The 20431-nt window shown below is 40.5% G+C and overlaps 1 protein-coding gene across 1 annotated transcript in view; it reads left to right on the plus strand.

Moving 5' to 3' along the window:
* Window positions 1-20431, plus strand: part of LOC124775997 — a 141996-nt gene that overhangs the window by 71804 nt on the left and 49761 nt on the right. The window contains exon 8 of the mRNA XM_047250838.1: window positions 8234-8348. Within this exon, the coding sequence (XP_047106794.1) occupies window positions 8234-8348 (115 nt within the window). The remainder of the gene's footprint in view (window positions 1-8233; window positions 8349-20431) is intronic.

A 20431-nucleotide genomic window follows, 5' to 3' on the forward strand; every position in this document is an offset into this window, starting at 1 on the left:
GTGTGTGAGTGTATACCTGTCCCTTTTTCCCCCCCAAGGTAAGTCTTTCCACTCCCGGGATTGGAATGACTCCTTAACCTCTCCCTTAAAACCCACATCCTTTCGTCTTTCCCTCTCCTTCCCTCTTTCCTGATGAAGCAACCGTGGGTTGTGAAAGCTTGAAATTTGTGTGTGTGTGTGTGTGTGTGTATGTGTGTGTGTGTGTGTGTGTGTGTGTGTGTGTTTGTGTTTGTTATTGTTTCTATCAATGTACCAACGCTTTCGTTTGGTAAGTTACAGAATCTTTGGTTCAAATGGCTCTGAGCACTATGGGACTCAACTGCTGAGGTCAGTAGTCCCCTAGAACTTAGAACTAGTTAAACCTAACTAACCTAAGGACATCACAAACATCCATGCCTGAGGCAGGATTCAAACCTGCGACCGTAGCGGTCTTGCGGTTCCAGACTGCAGCGCCTTTAACCGCGCGGCCACTTTGGCCGGCTACAGAATCTTTGTTTTATATATATATGTATTATTAGTTCACTGCCCTGTAATGCATCACACTTGCCAAAACAGCCCCAATGTGAATGCTTTTCTTCAATATGGGATGAGTTGGCTCAGCTGTTGTGAATAAGTGTGTTGGATGAGCTCCCAAGGGTCATGTACCTGTGATACCTTAGCTTCTATCCTCTCCTGTGGATCCTGTCTCCACTTGACTGTGAGTGGCATGTCAATGGTAGATCTAGGGGTCCTGTATAGGGTGGACAGGGACGAGGGAGGAGTCATGGTGTTGTACTAATCCCCCTAACCAACAAGTTTGAGGTGCTTTCTGCCTCTCACTGAAACTGAGCCAGTGGGACTCACCTCAACTTTTTTGGTGAAACCTATTTTGTCTGGTGCCCCCAGAGGAGACAAATGCAAAAGAGTAGGGGGTCTATTAATTGTCGGCAATTCAAACACTTGGGAAATGATGGTATCCCTTAGGGAAATTGCAGCAAGTGACAGGAAAGGGCACCAGGGGCACTCATGGTGTATGCCTGGGGACCTCATTCAGCATACTGAAGAGATTATTCCAGCAGCCATTGAGGGAACAGAGTGCAACAAATTGCAGACTGTGGTGAGACTGTGGGCCCCAAGGTGATATTCAGGTCATTCCAGTGACTGGCAGAGGAGGTTGAGAAGACCAGCCTGAGATGTGGAGTTTCAGTGAAGCTCACAATTTGCAGTATTGTCCCCAGAACTGACTGTGACCTTTTGGTTCTGAGTCAGGAGGAAGGACTAAACCAGAGACATTAAAGTTTCTGTGACAAGCTTTGATACGACTTCGTGGACTTGCACCACTTGAGAGCTGTAGGGCCCACATAAATGGGTCAGATGTGCACTATATGTCAGAGGCTGCTACTCAGATACCTGTGCATGAGGTGCACACAAGGGTCATTTAGATTGGGTGACTCTCCATACAATCCAATTAATGATAGCTATAGGAAACCCAGAAGTGTCAGTGTAAGTTTGGAAGAAACGTGTCCCACAGGTGATAGTATGAAAATCTTATTGGTTAACTGCCAAAGCATATGCAACAAAGTGCCAGAGTTTGAAGTACTCATGAAAAGCAATGAAGCACACGTATTGTTAGGTATAGATAGCTGGTTGAAACCTGAGATCTTTAGCAGTGAGTTTTTTGGTGAAAATGTAAGTATACAGGGTGTTACAAAAAGGTACGACCAAACTTTCAGGAAACATTCCTCACACATAAATAAAGAAAAGATGTTATGTGGACATGTGTCTGGAAGTGCTTAATTTCCATGTTAGAGCTCATTTTAGTTTTGTCAGTATGTACTGTACTTCCTCGATTCACCACCAGTTGGCCCCATTGAAGGAAGGTAATGTTGACTTTGGTGCTTGTGTTGACATGCGACTCATTGCTCTACAGTACTAGCATCAAGCACATCAGTACGTAGCATCAACAGGTTAGTGTTCATCATGAACGTGGTTTTGTAGTCAGTGCAGTGTTTACAAATGCAGAGTTGGCAGATGCCCATTTGATGTATGGATTAGCATGGAGCAATAGCCGTGGCGTGGTACGTTTGTATCGCAACAGATTTCCAGAACGAAGGTGTCCCAACAGGAAGATGTTCGAAGCAATTGATCGGTGTCTTAGGGAGCACGGAACATTCCAGCCTATGACTCGCGACTGGGGAAGACCTAGAATGACGAGGACACCTGCAATGGATGAGGCAATTCTTCATGCAGTTGATGATAACCCTAATGTCAGTGTCAGAGAAGTTGCTGCTGTACAAGGTAACGTTGACCACGTCACTGTATGGAGAGTGCTACAGGAGAACCAGTTGTTTTCGTACCATGTACAGCATGTGCAGGCACTATCAGCAGCTGATTGGCCTCCACGGGTACACTTCTGCGAATGGTTCATCCAACAACGTGCCAATCCTCATTTCAGTACAAATGTTCTCTTTATGGACGAGGCTTCATTTCAACATGATCAAATTGTAAATTTTCACAATCAACATGTGTGGGCTGACGAGAATCCACACGCAATTGTGCAATCATGTCATCAACACAGATTTTCTGTGAACGTTTGGGCAGGCATTGTTGGTGATGTCTTGATTGGGCCCCATGTTCTTCCACCTACACTCAATGGAGCATGTTATCATGATTTCATACGGGATACTCTACCTGTGCTGCTAGAACATGTGCCTTTACACGTACGACACAACATGTGGTTCATGCACAATGGAGCTCCTCCACATTTCAGTCGAAGTGTTCGTACGCTTCTCAACAGCAGATTCGGTGACCAATGGATTGGTAGAGGTGGACCAATTCCATGTCCTCCACACTCTCCTGACCTCAACCCTCTTGACTTTCATTTATGGGGGCATTTGAAAGCTCTTGTCTACACAACCCCGGTACCAAATGTAGAGACTCTTCGTGCTCGTATTGTGTACGGCTGTGATACAATACACCATTCTCCAGGGCTGCATCAGCGCATCAGGGATTCCATGCGACAGAGGGTGGATGCATGTATCCTTGCTAACGGAGGACATTTTGAACATTTCCTGTAACAAAGTGTTTGAAGTCACGCTGGTACGTTCTGTTGCTGTGTGTTTCTATTCCATGATTAATGTGATTTGAAGAGAAGTAATAAAATGAGCTCTAACATGGAAAGTAAGTGTTTCCAGACACATGTCCACACAACATATTTTCTTTCTTTGTGTGTGAGGAATGTTTCCTGAAAGTTTGGCCATACCTTTTTGTAACACCCTGTATATCAGAAGGATAGGCAAATGGGAAATGGTGGTGGTGTATTTGTCACAATAGACAAGAAACTCACATCTCCTGATGTAACTGAAAACTTTAGAGGAAACCCCAGTTCTCTTGTACATAAGTTTCTGGAGATTTTAATCATCTAAAACTCAATTGGGAAAAAAGTTTTGTTAGTGGTGGGTATGATCCCTCTTGTGATGGAAATATATTTGATCTAATGGCAACAAATAGATCAGACCTCTTTGAGGATGTTCACATCAAAACTGGTATCAGTGACCATGGTGCGGTTGTGGCAACAATGATTACCAAAGTGCAAAGGACAATTGCGACAACAAGAAAGACATATAAGTCAAGTAAACTAGAGAAAAACTGAGTTATGTCATATTTCAGTGAGTAACTTGAAACTTTCAGCACAAGTCAGGAACAAGTAGAGAAACTATGACTCAGGTTTAAAAGAGTAATTGATCATGGACTGGATAGATATGTACTCACTAGAACAGTTCGTAATGGGAGTGAACGTTCATGGTATTCAGTCACTGTAAGGAAACTTCTAAAGAAACAGAGATTACTGCACAATAGGTTAGACTTTGGATAGAGAGAGATGCTGAATGAAACACGTTTGGCTGTCAGGAGAGAATTGCGTGACGCCTTCAGTGGCTACTGTAGCAGAATATTGTCAAAAGATATTTCACGAAATGCAAAGAAATTCTAGTCACATGTAAAGGCTGTCAGTGGCACCAAAATTAGTGTCCAGGAACTGGAATTGAGGGTCACAAAGCGAAAGCTGAGATGCTTAATTCTGTTTCCAAGTGCTCCTTTAAAGGAAAAATCCATAATTGCCCCAAGTTAGCTCTCATATCACTGAAAAGATAAATGAGATAAGTATTAGTGTCAGTGGTGTTGAAAAACAGCTGAAATAATTATAACTGAACAAAGCAATAGGGCATGATGGAATCTCTATCAGATTCTGTACTGAATTTGCAGCTGACTTAGTCCCTCTTCTAACTATAATCTATTGTAGAACAATAAACTTGGAACAAAAAACTGGACTCATTTCTTGGTGAAAAGCACAGGTACATTCACCTACAAGGAGAGTAGTAGAAGGGATTCACAAATCTATGATCCAGTATCTTTGACACCAATTTGTTGTAGTATCTTAGAACATATTCTGAGCTCAAACAAGTATCTTGCACAGAATGACCACCTCAATGCCAACCAGCATGGATTCTGAATACATCAATCATGTGAAACCCAACTCACACTTTTCTCAAGACATACTGAAAGCTTTGGATCAAGGCATTCAGGTAGACACAGTATTTCTTGATTTCCAAAATACATTTGACTCAGTACCACAACAGCACTTATTGTTGAAAGTATGATCATATGGGGTGTCAAGTGAAAGTTTTGACTATGTTGAGCACTTCTTGATAGAGAGGGTGCAGCATGTTATCTTGGATTGAGAGTCATTGTCAGATGTGGAAATAAGTCCAGGAGTGCCCAAGGGAAGTGTGTGGAGACCCTTGCTGTTCCTGTTGTATATTAATACCTTGCACTCAATACTAACAGTAACCTCAACCTTTTTACAGAAGATGCAGACATCTATGATGAAGTATTATGTGGAAGAAACTGCATAAATATTTAGGCAGATTTTGGTAAGATTTCAAAATGGGTTAAAGATTGGCAACTAACTTTAAATGCTCAGAAATGTGAAACTGTGTGACTTCACAAAGCAGAATAATGTAGTATCCTATGACTTTAATATCAATGAGTCACTGTTGGAATTGGCCAGCTCATACAAATTCCTGGGTGTAACACTTTGTAGGGATGTGAAATGGAATGATAATATAGGTTCAGTTGTGGGTAAAGCAGGTGGTAGACTTTCATTGATTGGTAGACTACTGGGAGAGTGTGATCAGTTTACAAAGGAGATTGCTTACAAATCACTCAAGTGACTGGTTCTAGAATATTGTGTCAGTATGTGGGACCCACACCAAATTTGAATAATGGGATATTGAAAGTATACAGAGAAGAGCAGCATGAATGGTCACAGGTTTGTTTGATCCATGAGAGAGTGCCACAGAGATACTGAAGAAACTGAACTGGAAGACTCTTGAAAATAGATGTAACCTATCCCAAGAAAATTTACTAATAAAGTTTCAAGAACCATCTTTAAATGATGACTGTGGGAATATACTATAATCCCCTATGTATTGCTCACATGGGGAACATGATGATAAGATTAGAATAACTACTGCACACACAGAGGTATTCAACCAATCATTCTTCCCACCCTCCATACATGTATGGAAGAGAAAGAAACCCTATTAACTGGTACAATTGGATGCACTCTCTGCCATGCACCTCATGGTGTTTTCAGAGTATAGAAGCAGATTTAGATTCAGTTTCAAAAATTTACAGTGAAAAATACAAAACTGAACTACACATAGTTGCAAGCAAAGATGGCTTTGATGCTGTGCTATTACAGAAATCTCCATATGATGGCAATATTATATCTAGTTTCTAACATGAGTAAAAACACACCTCAACAAAAAAAATTGCAGAAGTTATGATCTTAAGGTCTTAGCAATTGTTAATGCCTTAAACAAATTCTGTGTTTGTTTACTAGAAATGCATATTAAAATTGCAATAGATTATTCTGCATTTCAAAAGACCTTGAATAAGAAGTACTGAGAATAGCAAGTGGTGTGTTAGTTTTGAAGTATATTGTTTCATCATCTTAAATCAGGATTTTTTGAAATATGGAACATGTAGATGGTTTTTTTTCTTCTTTTTTTTTTTCTTTTTGCAGAAATGTTAATTGGTACAATCAGAAAAACTCAAGAGAAGAATGTTAGTTTGGCAATGATCAAAACTTCCTCAAAGTGTGATTTAGTGAGAGTTGGACTTCTTTTCAAGTTCAGTGATGGAAGAGAGATTCCAGTGATTTCACATGCATGAGAAAGTACATTACACCATTAACTGAACCAAAGAGGAACTAAAACATGATTGTTATGTATCAAATTTAAACAATAACTTGAAACAAATGATTTCTGAGTGTGTTATTTAACACACAGAGCATTCAACTATTAATAAGAAATCAGCAAAGAAAATCAAACAATGGAAACTCCATGTAGGAATATGAACAATGTAGGAAGAGACAGATTGGTACTTACCGTAAAGAAGACATGTTAAGTTGCAGATAGGCACAATTAAAAGACACTTATATCAAGCTTTGGGCCACATCATTCATCAGCAAAAGAGTGACACAGAGCATTCATACACACAAGCAACCATACCACATGCACATATGACCACCAACTCCAGCATCTGAGGCCGAGATGTTGGAGTTGACAATGAGATGTCCTTGCTTGTGTGTATGAATGGTGTGTGTCTCTCTTTTGCTGATGAAGGCTGTGGCTGAAAGCATTACATAAGCGTCTTTTAGTTGTATCTGTCTGCAACTTAACATACCTTCTTTATGGTAAGCAGCAATCTATCTTTTTCTACATTGTTGAATCAAAAAAGAAGAAAATTTCGTGCAATCCCTTTTCAAAGAGACTGGGCCACATTATACTTATCACAGGGATCATCTGGACCACTTAAATCAACTCACATGGGGTGCAGCCACATCAGAAGTACTACTGGTTTTGGATTTATCCTTAAAGGGCTATGAAATCAATAGAAACAAATAATAAAAGGGAATTACAGAAGATTAATTTTGAGAATCCAATCCAAGTAAACACTGATAGAAGTAATTGTTTAGCATCTCAAGCACTGGAGGAGTACAGCATGGTAGAAGCAATTGAGCACATTTTAATAATGATGGGACTCCTTAGAGCAAATGGGGAGATTAAGAGAATCGACTCTACCTTGGCTATAATCATTGCTAAGCTTAGTAGGACAAGCCAACTGAATGATACAAAATGGTACTAACAGTTCAGTGTGCTTTGAATTCAACTTAGCATGTAAATATCAGGATTGAGAGTTAAGATACACATACAGCCTCACATCAAAATTATTGGAAGGAGATCTTATTAACTGATTTGTAGAGAGATGCAATGAAGTGAGGGAAGATGTTAAATTACTAACTTTGCTACCTTCAACTGACGTCAGAGGAAAGCCTTTAGATAGAAAGCTGGTGATCTTGTGGCAATAAAACAAACACAAAATGGACCAAAATTGAAGCTGAAGCCTACTAGTACCCACTACTACCAAATAACAAAAGTAGTTAAAACTAATGATAACTGCTGAGTAGCTGATAATAATGAGGACCCCAAGACTATGACAATTTGTGCCACATTTATGCAGCCCTGCCCAAGTGGCTACTCATCACATGAGTCAAATTATGTTAAGACAGCTGAGTGTAGGATTCAGATGTGGGATATAAAGGTATTCCTGCCCATGCAAAAGGCAATGCACTAGATTAGCCAAATAATATGCAATAGTTTCATGTAGCAGACAAGAATTAAATTGTGTTTCTTTTTTTCTTTATTTTTTGATAAAATGTGTGACATTGCTAATAAAAAATAACTTGCTTGGAAATTGGAACCACTAATTTCTATGTATGTTTGTATTGTACAAATCCCATACATATTTAATAGAGGAGAGAAACTAAGTCTACTCATGACATGAACTTCCATGTAGTTACTAATTGGAAAAGTCTTTAGTTCAGTTCAAGTATAAAACTTACCAGTATAACTAAAGTACCTGTATTTATAGATATGTTTCGTTGTAAGTAATTTTTGTGGTAAGTTCCTATAGGACCAAAACGCCGATCATTGGTCCTTAGGCTTACACACTACTTAATCTAACTTATACAAACTTATGCCAAGGACAACACTCACACTTCCATGCCTGAGGGAGAACTCGAACCTCCAATGGGGGGAGCCCCGCGAACTGTGGCAAGATGACTCAGACCGCATGGCTACACTGTGCAGCATTTTAAGTAATAATTTATCTTCAATTTTTGTTACAGGTAGATGCATTTGCATATACTTTATATACCTCTGCACCGTTAGCAACATCAATGAAACTTGAAGCAGTGAAAAGTTTCTCAGCAGACGCAATTTCTGCTCTGAACTCTTACATTAGTAAGTAACAATGTACTCCTAAATATAAAGTTCATAAAAGTAACTATGTGACAGGGCTCAGAGTAGCTGTCCCAAATAACTTTTCATAATAATAATCTTCATCAAAAGAAATTGTTGTATAGATTGTTACTAAATTTTTTATTTCAGTGTGTAATCATCAAGCAGTTCCTTACTACAGATATGCTTCTCAAACCATTAAAACATTATACTCTTGTGGAATATACAAAATGTCAATACTAAGAACTGACTTTAAGCAACTTAGGGAAATAAAAAGTGAATGGGGAATTAAGGCCTTATCCTCCCAGAGGCAACTCTAGTGTACACATTTTCACCATCTCTGAGAATATGAAACATACATGATGGGTAACATATCAGAGATATCAGTTCTAGTTAAGATACACAGAGTCCAAAAGTGGATCTGCAGGTTCCATAGCCATGATATTGACACAGAAGCTACAAATTATGTTTATGAGTGGCTTTACTGATTTTCCTTCCATACTCATCAATTTTTATTGAATATGTGTACTGCTCAGAATGAATGGTAGCAATATGAACCCATATTACAATGGAAAGGTGATGAACTGATGCATCAATTGTATGGGATATAAATTATGTGCATGTGTAGTTTAGGGGAAGGATGGGAATATTTAAGGAGTTTTTTTTGTCTTGTTTGATGCAGCCTACCATGAATTCCTCTCTTGTGCCAACCTCTTCATCTCAGAAAAGCACTTGAACTCTACATCGTCAACTGTTTGTTGCATATATTCTGATCTCTGTCTTCCCCTGCAGTTTTTACTCTCTACAACTTCCTCTAGTACCATTGACATTATTCTCTGATGGCTTAGCATATGTCTTATCATACTGTTTTTGTATTAGTATTTTATGCATGTTCCTTTCTTTCCTGATGCTGTGGAGAACCTCATCATTCCTTAGCTTATCAGTACACCTTGTTTTCAACATCCTTCTATATCATCACATCTTAGACACTTCTATTCCCTGCTTTTCTGTTGTTCCCTCAGATCGTGATCCACTACCACACATACTGTGCTCCTAAGATACATTCTCTGCAATTTCTTCTTCAAATTACGTCTTATGTTTGATGTTAGTAAACTTCTTTGTCCACAAATGCTCTCTTTGCCTCTGGTAGTGTGCTTTTTATGTCCTCCTTGCTTCATTCAGCATGTTATCTTGCTTCCAAGGTAATGGAATTCCATATATATGTAAGGAATGTTTCTTTGTTTGTCCTGTATGCATGCCTATACAGTTCACCAGTCTGTAGTGAAGCTTTGGGGAGTTGTACACACACTCATGAAGGTTTTTGAACTATAATAAAATTGACAAAAAATGATGTCTGCCAATTGGCTAACACTTGTAAGCCTGGAATTTAAATGAATGACAAATGATTTGGACACTAGAAGTGCACTGAAAGGTGGATATACAGCATATTCCCATGGTGATGATATTGGTCTGTGGGGGACTCAATGACAAGATTATCGACACCTGCACAAATTCCTAATCTTTACACTGTCAAGTCTCACAATTTTCCTGAATGATGATGAAATGATTAAGACAACACAAACACCCAGTCTCCAGGTGGAGAAAATCCCCGACCGAGCGGGAATCGAACCCGGGACCTCGTGATCCAGAGGCAACAAAGCTAACCTCTAGACCAAGAACTGCAAACAGCATATTCCAAGGCATTAGGAATAGACTCATTTTGCTTATATTGACACTGCTCAGGGTATGGTTTATTTAGCACAGCACTTTGAGTAATGCAATGTATGCCTTGTAGTTGCTGGTATGGTATCTTATATGTAGTTCCCTATACCTTACTCCTACTTTTCTCAGAATTTTGAACATCTTGCCTTATTTTACTCAGTCGCCCACTTTCTCTGGGTTAATAAATCCAATAATCATGTCTTGATTTTTCATAAGTGTTGCTGCCATTATTAAGTGCAGAATCAGAAATGAATTTCTGCTTCCTTTACCTTTTTGAAAACCAAACTGATCATCATCTGATAGCTCTTCAGTTTTCTTTTCTATTTTTCTGTGTATTATTCTTGTCAACAACTTGGCTAGGTGTTAAATTTATATTGTGATAATTCTTATATTTATCTGCCCTTGCTATCTTCGGAATTATGTGGATGGTATTTTTCTGAAAGTCTCATTGTAAGTCTCCGCTTTCATAGATTCTAAGCACCAATATGAATAAACAGTTAGCTGCCAGTTCCCCCAACATTTGTAGAAATCCTGAAGGTATGTTATCTTATTCTTTCAGCTTTATTTGACCTTCTGTCCTTCCAAAGCTCAGTTAAACTCTTATAATTATACTTGATTCACAATGTCTTTTATCTCAGCTCCCATTTTGTTTTGTATCTATCATGTCATTGGACAATACCTTGTGATGGTGCTTGCCCACTTTAATTCTTCTTCGTTTGTTGTCCTCAGTGTCGACGTACTGGCTGAAAAATATAGGGGGTGGAAATGTAACTACCGTCTACTGTAAATGATGTAGCCGTCAGATGCACAGTTGCGTTTCACAGTCTTTTACTTTCACTTTTCACAACCCCCCAATAATACACAGTTATATATACAGGGTGGTCCATTGATCATGACTGGGCCAAATATCTCACAAAATAAGCGTCAAATGAAAAAACTACAAAGAACAAAACTTGTCTAGCTTGAAGGAGGAAACCAGATAGCGCTGTGGTTGGCCCGCTAGATGGCGCTGCCATAGGTCAAACGGATATCAACTGTGATTTTTTATTTAGGAACCCCCATTTTTTATTACATATTCGTGTAGTGCGTAAAGAAATATGAATGTTTTAGTTGGACCACTTTTTTCGCTTTGTGATAGATGGTTCTGTAATAGTCACAAACATATGGCTCACAATTTTAGATGAACAGTTGGTGACAGGTAGGGTTTTTAAATTAAAATACAGAACGTAGGTATGTTTGAACATTTTATTTCGGTTGTTCCAATGTGATACATATACCTTTGTGGACTTATTATTTCTGAGAACGCATGCTGTTACAGGGTGACTACCGGTAAATACCACATTAATGCAATAAATACTCAAAATAATGTCATCAACCTCAATGCATTTGGCAATACATGTAACAACATTCCTCTCAACAGCGAGTAATTCGCCTTCCGTAATGTTCGCACATGCATTGACAATGCACTGACCCATGTTCTCAGGTGTTGCCAGTAGATGATGATAGCAAATATCCTTCAATGTTCCCCACAGAAAGAAATCCAGGGATGTCAGATCCAGTGAACGTGCTTCGACGACCAATCCACTTGTCATGAAATATGCTATTCAATACTGCTTCAACCGCACGCTAGCTATGTGCCGGACATCCATCATGTTGGAAGTACATCAACATTCTGTCATGCAGTGAAACATCTTGTAGTAACATCGGTAGAACATTATGTAGGAAAGCAGCATACATTGCACCATTTAGATTGCCATCGATAAAATGGGGCCCATTATCCTTCATCCCATAATGCAACACCATACATTAACCCACCAAGGTCACTGATGTTCCACTTGTTGCAGCCATCGTGGATTTTCTCTTGCCCAGTAGTGCATATTATGCCGGTTTACATTACTGCTGTTGGTGAATGACGCTTCATCGCTAAATAGAACACGTGCAAAAAATCTGTCAGCGTCCCGTAATTTCTCTTGTGCCCAGTGACAGAACTGTACATGACGTTCAAAGTCATTGCCATCCAATTCCTGGTGCATGGGTGCAATTGATGTTGATGTAACATTCTCAACACCGACGTTTTTGAGATTCCCAATTCTCGCGCAATTTGTCTGCTATTGATGTGCGGATTAGCTGCGACAGCAATTAAAACACCTACTTGGGCATCATCATTTGTTGCAGGTCGTGGTTGACATTTCACATGTGGCTGAACACTTCCTGTTTCCTTAAATAATGTAACTATCCGGCGAACGGTCTGGACGCTTGGATGATGTCATCCAGGATACCGAGCAGCATACATAGCACACACCTGTTGGGCATTTTGATCACAATAGCCATACATCAACACGATATCGACCTTTTCTGCAATTGGTAAATGGTCCATTTTAACACGGGTAATGTATCACGAAGCAAATACCATCTGCACTGGTGGAATGTTACGTGATACTATGTACTTATACGTGTGTGACTATTACAGCGCCATCTATCACAAAGCGAAAAAAGTGGTCCAACTAAGACATTCATATTTCTTTACGTACTACACGAATATGCAATAAAAATGGGGGTTACTATTTTAAAAAACGCAGTTGATATCCATTTGACCTATGGCAGCACCATCTTGCGGGTCAACCATAGCGCCATCTGGTTTCCTCCTTCAAGCTAGATGAGTTTCGTTCTTTGTAGTTTTTTCGTTTTATGCTTATTTCGTGAGATATTTGACCTGGTCACTATCAATGGACCACCCTGTATATGGCCAGTGCTCTATTGCTTGAACTTTCCATAAGCCTCATTAATAGTTTGCAGGTGAACATCCAAATACTGCTACAATAGTTTACTGATGAATATCTACGAGCAGTAAAAACCTAACCACAAAGTTTACAGTTCTTGAAGAACAGGAAAGGTACATACAGAGCAGACATTGTCATTGTTTTAACACATGGCCTAATTGTGTAGCACATATTTCACAATTAAGTTGAAGCATTGTTGTTGTTCTAACCAATAGAGGTTTCTCGTTTGAAACTCTGCCATGGACTGACTGTCTCAGGACCAAACATTGGGCTCTTATATAATATCATCACAATAATAGGTGCTGAAACTACACATTGTTTGATGTTTAATTTAAAGAAATCACAATTAAAACTTAAGTCGTTTGATTAACTGAATAAATTGAAAAATTGGTTCTTTTTAACAGTTTCTTCTACTAAAAGGGTTAAGCCAAATTATTTGTTTAAATCATGTAATTAATATATTTATAGTTATACCAACAATACTTTTGACAAAACTGTTAATTACTTTGGAATTAATGAAGGGCTGGTTTTGCTAACATGTTTTCGAATAGAGCCAAATAGATCCTCTAAGAATACTAGCATTTTGTCTTCCAAATGTTTATAATTAGTGTAGAATTTATATTTGTCTATAACTCATCAATAGAATTTAAGTTACAAAACAATTACTGATTTCACCTTATAATGAAAGATACTAACTAGTAATAATCAAAATAAATAAGAAATTCAATTACATACATAAAACTAAGCACAAAATTAGATCTGGTTTTATATTATTTAAAACTGATGGACAACCTTTCTCTTTTATGAAAATGGTGATTGTAGTCACGTATGTTAATAGTAATTAGTTAAAACTGAAAAAATGAATTTTAAGGAGGCAGATGGCAAAACAAGAGGGGAAGTGAAAAATATCCCAGCTTGCTTTGACACAACCTTTGCTTTGTAAAAGCCTTCAATTTACTCTTTCCACCAGTTTGTTCTCTCTTCCGCAGTTAACAGTGGAATTCCAGTTTACCTCCTGATGTTGACAGCCTTGCTTTTAGTTCCAATGAAGGCTTTTCTGTATAATGAATCAGTCCATCCGGTGAGCTTTTCTTTTTCAGTTTCTTCACATTTTTCCTTCAGACGTTTTATCTTGGTTTCCTTACACTTCTTATTTATTTAATTCCTAAATAACTTATTCTGCTATATTCCCATCTTCCTTTGAACATTTTTGTACCACAACCTTAGAGAGCATCAAACATGCATCATTCCTCATTACTCAGTTTCAAATTTCCTTCCATTTTAATTCTTCCATACAATTCTCTCAAATTTCAGTCTATTCTTCATTATTACTAAATTGTGATCTGACCCTGTATTTGCTCCTGGGTACTTATTACAATACAGTACTTGATTTCATACTCTTTGCCTGAGGGTGATGTAATCCAGGTGGAATTTTCCCATGTCTCTGAGCCTTTTCCAAGTATACCTATTTTTGAACAGTGTGTCTACTGTTACTAACTAAACTTTATTGCAAATTTCAGTGAGCCTTCCTTCTCTCTCACTTCTACCATGAAGCCCATATTCTCCTGTAACTCTGGCTTTTGTTGTTTTCCCTAGCACCACATTACAATCCTCCATGGTTACTAGACTATCAACTCCCTGTACATACTGAATCACCCGTTCAGTGTCCTCATATACCTTTTCTCTTCATCTTCTGCCTGTGATTTTGGAATGTATATCAGAACTAATGTTATTGATGTTTGCTGATGATTCTGATGGGAAGAAGCCTATCACTGAAATGTCCACAGTAGCTCACTCTTTACAGTAACTCACTCTCTGCCCTACCTTCCTATCCACAACAAAACCAACTCCCATTGTACCATTTTCTGTTGCTGTTGATATTACCCCATATTATTGTGACAATAAATTCTTATCATCTTTCCATTTCTTTTCACTGATCTCCAATAAATCTAGATTGAGCCATTCCACTTTGCTTTTCTTATTTTCTAGCTTATCCCTTTTTAGGTTCTTTAATCTTTTTCTCATGTTTACCACCTCCATGGCACTCCCTTCCCTGAGACACAAAATGGGAACTAATCTTGAAACTTTTGCCAATGGGGAGATCATCATGACACTTTTTCAATTACAGGCCACATATTGTGTGGATACAAATTATATTTCTTTAATCTTGTGGTGACATTGCCTTCTGCATCCTAATTCCATTGATCATTGCTGATTCTTCCGTCTTTTAGGGCAATTTTCCACCCCATGGGCAAGAGGTTTCCCTGAAACTCTGTCTGCTCCTCTGCCCTCTTGGACAAGGCCATTGGTAGAATGAGGGTAACCACTTACTTTGGAAGTATTGAGCCACCATTGCTGACAATTTTATTGAAGATATACGCAATCAATGAGTTCAAACCCAGGACCAAGTGCAATTTTATTATCAGTCAAAGATTCTGTTCCATAGACCATCGGAGCAAGGTGGAGTATACGAGCCTTTTACTTCACTATTTGGTATGGAATACAACAAATAGTGAAGCACAATATTTCTGCAAAAAGTGTTAGTAGCACTCTAATCTTGTCTCATTTCTCAGCCCATTTTACTTCATTTTCTTTCTTTCTCTTTCAGTCCGCACCTCTGTCCTCCCCTCCAAATTCCTTAGACTACAAATCTTAGGTAGTAGGTAGTGTAATTGTGGATATCAAAAGCAGCTTCCTCTGTGCTTCTCTTTGACTGAAGTGTGAGATACTGATTGATTTCACCTTCGAACATTCATGTTGTTGTTACCTTTGGATCACTCTATGGTACTGTTAGGCAAAAAATTTCATTTGATCACATGATATTTTGATAATAATGTGAACATTACTGCAGGTCATCCTGATTTGTAATATTGTAAAGAGTGGCTCTGATTTATGAATACACTTTGTTGATGTTGACTTGGCCTTTTTTTTACTTGGAGTGATGAGTGTATAATAAGGAATAATGGAGATAGTATGAAACAAGCTATCAGCTAGCAACATAGATGGTGAACATTGAGTGCACTTTAGAAAACTGTTCTATTCTAGGTATGTTGCACAAAATTTGTGACTGTGCAAATAGGCTTTCATATCTTAATTTATGTGATATTTAATCATGAAAGACTCAGCATAACTGTTACGTTTCTGTCACCATTTACTTCTGAGTCCAATTTTCAAAAGGGTGACACAGAAGCTGATAATTTGTTTCTAGCTGAAGAAAGTATACATTTAACAAATAACAAAAGATATCTCTATACATATTAACATCAATTAAATCAGAAGTCTTAAATGTTTTCTTTAAAGCTCTTCATTAAAATGTTTTCCCTTCTGAACATATTTATTATAATAATGAAAGTTTCATATATTATTGTAGCCCAAGATATTGCCTACAAAGGGAGGAAGAGAATGAAGCAACATTTCTCAATGATTTCAGTTTTAGAAAGTTTTATAGTGTTTAAAATTGTTTCATAAAATGTTTAAAAATGTTTCATATATTAATGTAGCCCAAGATATTGCCTACAAAGGGAGGAAGAGAATGAAGCGACATTTCTCAATGATTTCAGTTTTAGCAAGTTTTATAATGTTTAAAAATGTAACATGTTGTGGCTTGGCAAGACAGCCAAGCCACTATGAGGAAGGCGAAAGGCACGCATTTAAGCTCACGCAGGCTGGCGTGAGGTCTGGAACAGGACAAGGACTTTATAGTAGCAAAGAACATATGTAGCTGCTGGAATATTTAACTTTAATCCACAATTGGTGAACATCGCTCTTGACGGTACATGTTTTACAACATCAATAGTAATTGCTAATGGCGCCTTGCTAGGTCGTAGCAAATGACGTAGCTGAAGGCTATGCTAACTATCGTCTCGGCAAATGAGAGCGTAATTTGTCAGTGAACCATCGCTAGCAAAGTCGGCTGGCCACTGGAGCCGAGTGCTAGGAAGTCTCTCTAGACCTGCCGTGTGGCGGCGCTCGGTCTGCAATCACTGATAGTGGCGACACGCGGGTCTGACGTATACTAACGAACCGCGGCCGATTTAAAGGCTACCACCTAGCAAGTGTGGTGTCTGGCGGTGACACCACATTCCTCCCCCGCAAATTGGCGGACGGTTGTGGTATAAGGCTTCTGCCCGCCGTGGAGAGGACCCCATGTTGGCGTATGCGACGAGGTGGGGAGCCTAACAACAGGTGAGGCTGTGCCACCCGGACCCTGCCACTCGGCCTGAGGGGAGCTAGGAAACGCCTGAAAACCTGCTTCAGGGTGCACGCCAACATGCGGTGTATGCGCCCGCAGAGAGACAGGAGGGGCCGAAGGGTCGACCTCCATCAAGCTGGGGCACCCGACGGGCGAAGACGACATATGGGCCGGAGCGGGCAAGAATTCCATGGCGGAGGACAACTGGTCATGGGAAGCGATCGGCGGCGCGTGACCCATGGAGGCGCCCGGCGGGTGCAGCGACGCGTCTACTGCGGGCTTCGCTGGTGGAAGAACAGGCGGCGGCGGCGCGTCGCCATGGGGCAAAATGGAAGGCAGCGTCGGTAACACCTGGGGCTGAGGCGAGCCAGTAGATGGGTCCTCAGGGCGCTGACCGGACGGCACCGTCACTGAAAGCAGACGGGGAGCGGCAGATCCCGTGCGACGACAGAGGCGCAGCTGATTGAGATGCCGACGCACCTCACCAGAGGCCCCCAAAACCAGATACATAGCGCAGCTGAGGCAGCGAAGAATGCGCCCTGTGAGCCAACGCCGTGAACCTCAATAGTTGCGGTAGTAGACAACGTCACCTGGGGCAAAAGCAGGTGTCTGCTGCTGCACAGGAACCTGATTCAGCGGATGTAGCAAAGACATCAAGGTTCGATGAGGGCGACCGTGAAGCAACTCAGCTGGCGAGCGACCATCTCGAGGCTGAGAGTGATACGAGGACAAAAAGAGCAATAACGCGTCCTCCCGAGAATGCGACTCTTTCAACTTCAACATCTGTGACTTGAAAGTCCTGACCAATCGTTCAGCGGCACCGTTTGATTGTGGCGAAAATGGCGCGGACGTCAGATGTTGAATACCATTGGCCTTGCAGAATGACTGAAATTCTGCGGACATGAATTGCGGGCCATTGTCGGAAACAATAGTCTGTGGAAGACCTTCAATGCAAAAGATAGCTGATAACGCTTGGATGGTGGCAGATGACGTCGTGGAAGACATCCGGACAACAAAAGGAAAATTACTGAATGAATCTACCACAACCAACCATCGAGCATTCCAGAATAGACCAGCAAAATTGATGTGTAAGCGTTGCCAAGGGGAAGTGGCTTTCGGCCATGCAAAAAATTTCCGCGGTGGTGCTGATTGTTGTTCGGCACACACCATGCAAGAAGAGCACATATCCGTAATCGCGGCATCGATTCCGAACCAAGTACAGTGCTGACGAGCAAGTTGTTTCGTTCTCACTATACCCCAATGTCCTTGGTGGAGAAGCTGTAAGACAGAGGACTGTAACGAACGTGGGACCACGACCCTGGACTGATCATTATCAGAACGCAACAGCAAAACACCACGTCGTACAAATAGTCTCTCCTTGTGAGCAAAAAATCGGTGAACCAACGGATCCCCGATCCGTGACTTCAACAAGGGCCATTGAGTAGCAACGAAACGCAGAATGGTAGCCAGGACAGGGTCGGCAGCTGTGGCTGTAGCTACACGACGAAAATCAATCGGAAACGAGTCGACCACGTCATCGGTTTCCGAATCAATGAACATGCAAGCAAGTTCGGAGGAATTGAATGCTCTATCCTCAGCAACAGGCAAACGGGAAAACGCATCGGCGTTTCCGTGCTTAGCAGTGGACCGATACAAGATATCGTAGCGGTACTGCGAGAGGAAAATAGACCAGCGAATGAATTTCTGCGCTGTACGTGGAGGTACAGGCTTGTTCGGATGAAAAAGCGATGTCAAAGGTTTGTGGTCCGTGATGATGGTAATGGCATAAGGCAAGTATTGGAAAGCAACGCCGATTTCAACTGGCGAAAGGCAAGTTCGCATTCCGTCGTCCAGACGAACGAAACACCTTAACGGCGTAAGCGATGAAGCGGAGCTGAAATGGAAGAGGCGTGGCGCACATATTTATGGTAGTAATTGATTTTTCCCAGCACACTCTGTAGCTGCTTCAAATTCTGCGGTGAAGGCAAGTCTTGTATGGCACAGAGGTGCTCTGGACTGGGATGTATGCCTTGGGCATTAAGTACATGTCCCAGATATGGCAAGTCACGAGCAAAAAACACACATTTGTCCTTCCACAAGCGAAGACCATTTTGTCGCAAGACCTGAAATAGTGTTCTGAGATTGGCTAAATGTTCTTCTTCCGTCTTTCCGGAGATCACAATATTGTCCAGATAGTTTGCTGCAGTAGGGACCGATGCACAAACAGTTTGTAGATATTGCTGAAACAATGCATGGGCGGATGCACACCCGAATGGCAGTCGTTTGAATCGATACAAACCAAGATGCGTGTTAACCACCAAAACGTGCTGGGATTCTTCGTCCACCAGTATTTGCAAGTACGTGTTCGCTAGGTCCAACTTTGAAAAATATTTACCCGGGCACAGTTTGGCAAAAACATGTTCCGGGCGGGGTAAAGGAAAAGTTGCAGTCACTAGTTGTGGATTCACTGTTGCCTTGAAGTCCACACAAAGTCTCAATTTTCCGGAAGGTTTTTGCAAAATTACTAAGGGTGATGCCCAGAGAAAAGCCTGCACACGTTCAATGACACCTTGTGATTCCAAATCGTGTAATGTTTTTGCGACCTCATCACGCAATGCGTGGGGAACATTGCGTGCTCTGAAAAATTTTGGTTGCACGTTTACTTTCAGTTCCAAATGTGCTTTATAGTTCTTAGCGCAACCGAGGCCCGGTGCAAAAATGTCTAAAAATTCTTCACATAGACGAGAAACACTGGCTGAAGGCACAGTCTGGTTCACTGATAGGACCTGATTTACTATAGACAAGTTAAACAACTGAAATAAATCGAAACCAAACAAGTTCACTGCAGAAGAAGAACGAAGGATGTACAATGACACAAGTTTTGTTTGACCCTTGTATGTTGCAAGAAGGCTGCACTGTCCTAACACAGGGAGCCCGTGACCTGAATATGTAGTTAACTTAACATTTGCGGCACGCAACGGAGGTGTGCCCAGCTGTTTGTACATGTCGTGATTGATCAATGAAACTACAGCTCCGGTATCTAGCTGGAATGGTATCACTTTGCCGTTAATGTCCAAGTCTACAAAAAGTTTATTGTCCTGCTGACGACAAGAGCGACTGTCTCGTGCAACGTGAACTGACACTGGTACAGAATCACTTGCAACTTGATGGAATTTCCAGCGATGTCGACGCACATGATTTGTAGGATGAACACAGTCACTGTTAGAGAGAGTGGCACTGGGCGGAGTGGCATGAACTATATGAATTTCCATAGGCGAAGTGTCGCGAGCCTGAGTATCCTTGGTTCGATTTCGATTCCGGCGCAAAGCAAAGGGCCTGGAATGGTTTTGAGCATCTGATCAGAGCTTTTTCTGGCAAACACTTTGAACATG

Source organism: Schistocerca piceifrons, chromosome 2, assembly GCF_021461385.2.
Source record: "Schistocerca piceifrons isolate TAMUIC-IGC-003096 chromosome 2, iqSchPice1.1, whole genome shotgun sequence".
NCBI lineage: Eukaryota > Metazoa > Arthropoda > Insecta > Orthoptera > Acrididae > Schistocerca > Schistocerca piceifrons.